The sequence below is a fragment of the Gymnoscopelus braueri genome, assembly GCF_963280865.1.
Source record: "Gymnoscopelus braueri genome assembly, chromosome: 18".
Lineage (NCBI taxonomy): Eukaryota > Metazoa > Chordata > Actinopteri > Myctophiformes > Myctophidae > Gymnoscopelus > Gymnoscopelus braueri.
This window is the reverse complement of record NC_137618.1, coordinates 46,694,370-46,700,936: the sequence shown is the minus strand read 5'-3', so window position 1 is coordinate 46,700,936 and position 6,567 is coordinate 46,694,370. Positions and strand designations below refer to the sequence as shown.

The window sequence follows — 6,567 nt, the reverse complement described above, 5'->3', positions numbered from 1 at the left end:
TATAAACAAGAATATTTATTACAAGAACCACGCTAATAATATGAATATAACATGTACTGTAGTTATGATAATACAAGTAAATACAGTTTTGAGTGACGTAAATCCAGAAGAGAAATATACAATATTTTTTTGCATTTAATGTATATTACAGTTTGGGGAGTTGGGAAGTAATTGACTTAATATTTGTCCAATTCATTGACGCATGTGTGTGTTAGGCACCTGATTTAAAATCTGTGTACATGTGCTAATTTTCATCTTCATCAGGGTATCAGCAGGGGTCGTGATGGAGAGGAAGGGTTCATTGATTCTTTTTGAAGCACCAGAAAACTACAATAGGCTATGAACACCCCCGCCTCCTAACATTCACTGTCATCTGGGAATCTTCTTCCGCTTGGACTTGGGTCCATCCATTTGTCCATCTCTCTGCAACAGAGACGAGGCATGAACATGTTGAGAACCTAGTCGAATGTATTTAACCCTTTAAGACCGGGAACGCATCTGTATGTCATTTTATAGATTTCTTTGGGCTATTCAAAAATAGCAGATCTACAATCCATGGCCAAATACATAATAACTGTTAGGATTTAGAAGACATTTGTAGAATCCCCCAGAAGCAAAGATTTGAGTTACTCTTAAAAAATATATATATATTTTTCCCTTCAAAAATAGCAGATATACAGTGCCGCGCTATGAGCTTGTATATCTGCTATTTTTGAATAGCCAAAGAAAGCCAAATAACTCGGTGCCACGCTATGAGCTTGTATATCTGCTATTTTTGAATAGCCAAAGAAATCTTAAGTGACACGGACGCGTTCCCGGTCTTAATGGGTTAAGGGGATAACGTGCAGTGTTGGAAAAGTTACTAAAACATAGTAATATATTACTTATTACATGTTACTTGTTTAAAAAGTAATATAGTTACTTTACTTATTACAACCTGCCAAAAGTAATTAGTAACTTTACTTGTTACTGGAAAATATTACTTTAGTTGCTTTCCAACACTGTGTTGGAAAAGTTACTAAAACATAATAATATATTACTTATTACATATTACTTGTTTAAAAAGTAATATAGTTACTTTACTTATTACTCCCTGACAAAATTAATTAGTTACTTTACTAGTTACTGGAAAAAGTAATAATATTACTTTAAGTTACATATTACTTTAGTTACTTTCCAACACTGATAACGTGTTTGCATTAATTACATATACTGTACATACGTACTATATACACACGCATACATACTGTATACTACCCTCTCTAATTAGCATCGTCCCAAAGTTTGTAAAGATTTTTCCTTCAAATGGATAGGAACTTGCATGCCACAAGATATATACCATAGTTACACAGTGAATAACTAAGATTCGTAATGTCAAGGTAACTCTAACTTGCCAATTCCCAGGTGCACACTGTATGCATATATATATATATATATATATATATATTATACATATATAATTTTAAGCTTTATTTAAAGTAGACTTAACATTATGTAGTATTAATGCATGTGATTTGAGTTATTTTTCTTTCTTTCTCTTCTGAACTGAAATTGTATTTGTTATTTTTTACTTATTTTGTTTTATTGCATCCTAATATCATTTTATAATTGTATTTTGTGTAAAGCACATTGAATTGCATTGTTATTGAAATGTGATAATTCTCTGTGCACATAATAGTACACACATTGTTTCAATGGAGATGAACGTATGTTTATGTATGTAAACACGGTATTATGAATGAAAGTGAACCTGTAACCACCCGAGGGTAGTTGTCACATGGTTACATGGTTACATGGTTACAGGTTCACTTGAACTGAAATAAACACATGGAGACGCTGGTTTTAAGCATCATCCAACTTCTATTCAGCTGCGTAATGCAGACCAGGCGGCCCAACAAACCAGCAGGGGTCACTAGTGCGGGGACAAGGACACGGTCCAGCACGGGAGGGTGTCTTTCCCAGGTGTTTCGACTAGGCGGACAGGGTTTTGAGCTTAGGCTTAGGCAGTGGTGGAAAAAGTACTACATTTTTTTTTTAGTAGTAAAAGTATCAATACTGCAACGTAGAAATACTCCGTTATAAGTAAAAGTCCGGAATTCAAAATTTACTTGAGTAAAAGTACAAAAAATATTGGTATCAAAATGTACTTAAAGTACCAAACGTAGAAAGTAGTCATTATGCAGAATGTCCCATTTCACAAGTTATAAAATGTATAAAAATCTTTTGAAAATAGCCGATCTACAAGCTCACAATGCTTCGCATCGCGAGCTTGTAGATCGGCTATTTTCAAATGGCCGAAATGTATACGGAGCTGAAGTGGTTCATGTATATTTTGTAATAATAATAAAAATCTACAAAGTAACTAAAGTTTTCAAATAATTGTAGTGGAGTAAAAGTACAATATTTGCCTCTGAGATGTAGTGGAGTAGAAGTAATAGTACTGAAAATTGGAATTACTCCAGTAAAGTAAAAAATACCTCAAAATTGTACTTAAGTACAGTACTTGAGTAAAGGTACTTACTTTACACCTTGGGTTTAGGCATTCTTTCTGTGAGGTTAGGGTTAGGTTTAGGCATAGTTTTAGTGAAGTTAAATGTTAGGGTTTAAGCGCAATCAAGGCGAAACACCAAGGAAAGAGGGAGTCCCGGTCCAGCACAGACTTACCACCTACAAAACACTGCTTATTGTGTTCTTTGGGATGGGGGGGGGCACCACTGGTGGGAATTAAAACCGCAGATGTTTGGTTAATTTAACCCAGCTATCTGTGGTGGGGTGCAGGTGTTTGGTAACAGAAAAAGTGGGCACTTAGTAAGGAAGAGTAGGCACATCGATATAAAAATGTAAAATAAATGGTATATTTGGAAAGCGGTCTTAAGTAATGTAAAGTATACATGATTTTGAACATTTGACAATTAAGGCCAAATATTTCTACAATTGCAACAATACCTGTATATCCAATCATTTTGTGCATAAACAAGAAGTTGAAGGTAAAGTAAATGTAGGTCTGATAGTGATGTACCGTGCATGTGCACATCATGTATTACATGACATTAGTTTTTTTACATTACTTACCGGTAATTTTTTAACATTTTGGACAAAATACAAAATTTTACATCGAGGTGCCCACTCTTGTATCCAGATGTTTTTTTTTACCTCTAAGTCACCCTGACGCCCTTGCACACAATTCTTAAATATGTATTTAATACTTACGTTGCCCGTCAATTTGTTCAGCTCGCTCATTGCATTCTCTATAGCAGCCTCAAGGTAGTTATTAAAATCTCCACCACTGTCAAGATAAACAATATCTTATCAAGGGAAGTCATCATCACTACAACCTGGCTCATTAAGCATATCTATAAGTGTTCTCAACTGCATATTGCTTCTTCAGAAGAGAAAAAAAACAAGATGGGATTAACAAATCCTACCACAAGAAAAAGGCATTAACCCGTTCAATCCGGGAACGCATCTGTGTCACTTTAGATTCTTTAGACACTTTAGAGTCTCTTCTATTAAAAAATAGAAGATATACAAGCTCATAGCGCGGCACTCGGTGCCACAAAAGGAGCTTGTAGATCTACTATTTGTTTTAAAGAAATCGTGAAAATGTGTGCAAATATTTGAATATATATAATATACATTTTTAACTCAAATCTTTGCTTCTGGCAGTCCCTGGAACAAAATATTTTTAGATGGGGGGGGTTCCGCGGACAAATGCATATCATTTTGGGGGTCCTTGACATAATAACATTTGAGCACCACTGAAATTATAGCAACATAAGTAAAAAAAAAAAAAAGAACGTAGGTTTTAGAAGACATTTGTAGAACCCCCAGAAGCAAAGATTTGAGTTAAAAATGTTCCTTAAAAAACATATATTCAGAGATTTGCACAAATGTTCACGATTTTTCAAAAGAAAGTAGCAGATCTACAAGCGCATATAAAATAATGGTTATAGCAACAAAAAAAATCTAAAATGACACAGTATGAGTTCCCGGATTGAATGGATTAAAGAAATTCAAAGCCCACGCTTACTTTTGGTGAATTCTGTTTGCTCTGTGTAGCGACTCCAGGTCATCTTTAATTGTTTTGTGGAATCTCTCCGGCTCCACCTGCGAACCAGGAAACATACCATTCAATACAAAATGATTAAATTGCCTGGGACAATAGCATAGTGCAAGAAGCAATGAAATTCACCTCGGCCAAGGGTTACCAAACGTTTCAAATCCTATTTGAGCTGGGGACCCCCCACCCTGACAAGCACTTGGAATTGTAGGCATTACATTTAGTTTGAGATAAAAAGGTCTTAAAAGTCATTAAATTGTAACTTTAGACATGTGCAGACACCATGTATACACTTACACAGTATGTTGTTGGGTTAGTTTACTGTTGAGTGAGAAAACAATGTTGCACATTAAGCTAATCATCTGAGGACCCCCCCCCCCCCAAATAATTTGGGGACCCCCCCCAGTTTGGGAAACATCTAGATGTAGGCAGTATGTTGCAGCGACCTGTCAAATCCATTATGTTATGTCACCCAAACACTCTCACACACAGACAGCAACCTGCGTGCCAAAGGGCACAACGGGGAGCTTTTGAACAGACCAGGATGCTGCAAATGATTTGTTTGCCTGTCATCTTCTCAATTCCTTTCAGTCCTGTTTTAATAATATACCCATTTTCAGACAGAGCAACACTTAACAAAATAAGAATTCAAAATCTCTGAAGCAGATTTTGCACTGTAGAGGACTCACTTGTTGTTTTGTGGGTTGTGTGTGTGTGTGTGTGTGTGTGTGTGTGTGTGTGTGTGTGTGTGTGTGTGTGTGTGTGTGTGTGTGTGTGTGTGTGTGTGTGTGTGTGTGTGTGTGTGTGTGTGTGTGTGTGTGTGTGTGTGTGTGTGTGTGTTTAGTTTCTACTCCCTCCTGTTGTGACTGACAGCGTGACCGAGTTCTTGTTTTCCTAGTCTAGTCTTCTTTGTCTTGTCCTTATGTTTTTCTTTCTCCAGAACTGCGCCCCGGGCCAGGGTAATAACTGGATGGGGGGCGCACTACAAATACCGAACCTACAGTATGACCTTTGCAGTGGTGGAAAAACTATTCACATATTCGCTGCGATGCGACGCATTGTGAGCTTGTAGATCGGCTATTTTCAAATGGCCGAAATGTATATAGGGCTGAAGTGGTTAATGTATGTTTTGTAATAATAATCAAAATCTACAAAGTAACTAGCGACTAAAGTTTTCAAATAATTGTAGTGGAGTAAAAGTATAATATTTGCCTTTGAGATGTAGTAGAGTAAAAGTATAAAAAAAAATGAAATACTCCAGTAAAGTAAAAGTACCTCGAAATTGACGTAGTTACATTCCACTACTGGACCTATGACTATCACGCGATGTTTACATTTAGGATAAATAAAGTAAAAGTCAATAAAAAAATGTAAAACCTAGGCAGTATGTCGCAGTGACCTCTGGGAGTGTCAAATCCATTACGTTGTCACCCAAACACTTGACTCTTTCACATCTCAGACGGCGACCTGCGTGCCAAAGGGCACGACGGGGAGCAAATGATTTGTTTGTCTGTCATAATATTATTGTGGAAAAAAAATCTTCTCCAATTCCTTTCCAGAACATGCAGTCCTGTTTTAAATATACCTTTCTTCAGACACAGCAACACTTAACAAAATAAGAATCGACACGCAGTGGTGGAAAGTAACTACAGTAAGTACATGTACTCAAGTACTGTACTTAAGTACAATTTTGAGGTATTTGAAAACTTTAGTTGCTAGTTACTTTGCAGATATACATTATTACATTATAAAACATACATTAACCACTTAAGCCCTATTTTATACCTAGGCTATTTGAAAATAGCGGATCTACAAGCTCACAACGCGACGCGTTGTGAGCTTGTAGATCTGCTATTTTCAAACATTTCAGTACTTTTACTTTTGGTACGTTAAGTACATTTTGATGCCAATACTTTTGAACTTTTACTCAAGTAAATTTTTTATTCTGGACTTTTACTTGTAACAGTAACGGAGTACTTCTACATTGCAGTATGGTACTTTTACTTAACACATTGACTGCCAGAGTTTATTCATAATGTACTCACCCCTGTGCCAGCAATTTGCGTGTTTTAAAAAAAAAATTATGTAATTTTTCATTCAAATAAATTCTCTGATTGTGGTGTTAAGCACATACGACAGTTCCACCAGTAGAGAGCAGCAAATCCACACATGATCACCTCGCTCGCCCCCTCCCAAACAGGCCCACGTCACATCCGGTCATTCACCGGATGTTATGTTTTCGACAATCCCTGATCCGCTGATCGGCCTGAAAACGATGTGATACACGACGACGATGACTGTTAGTCACCCGGACCAAAGAAAATAGAAGTTGAGCTGTCCGTTCGTTTTTTATACCGTGTGAAAAAAATTGTTTTTCCCTATTCTGGCCGAAAATTACCGGAGAAAAACAATGTGAAATCTGCGTTATACATCCGGCTCCGGGTGAGTGTGACGTAAGTGGAAAACGAAAGTGGTGATGAGAAATAAACAGAGCCGTGCGATCACAG

General features: G+C 36.7%; 1 protein-coding gene across 1 annotated transcript in view; it reads right to left on the bottom strand.

Annotated features, from left to right (window-relative positions):
• LOC308105683 (methyl-CpG-binding domain protein 5-like) overlaps nt 1–6,567 on the bottom strand; it is a 35,608-nt gene continuing 29,041 nt past the window's right edge. The window contains exons 9-11 of the mRNA XM_080456560.1: nt 4,031–4,107; nt 3,211–3,286; nt 1–423 (exon numbers count right to left, since the gene is read on the bottom strand). Of these exons, the coding sequence (XP_080312686.1) occupies nt 370–423; nt 3,211–3,286; nt 4,031–4,107 (207 nt within the window). The 3' untranslated portion in view covers nt 1–369. The remainder of the gene's footprint in view (nt 424–3,210; nt 3,287–4,030; nt 4,108–6,567) is intronic.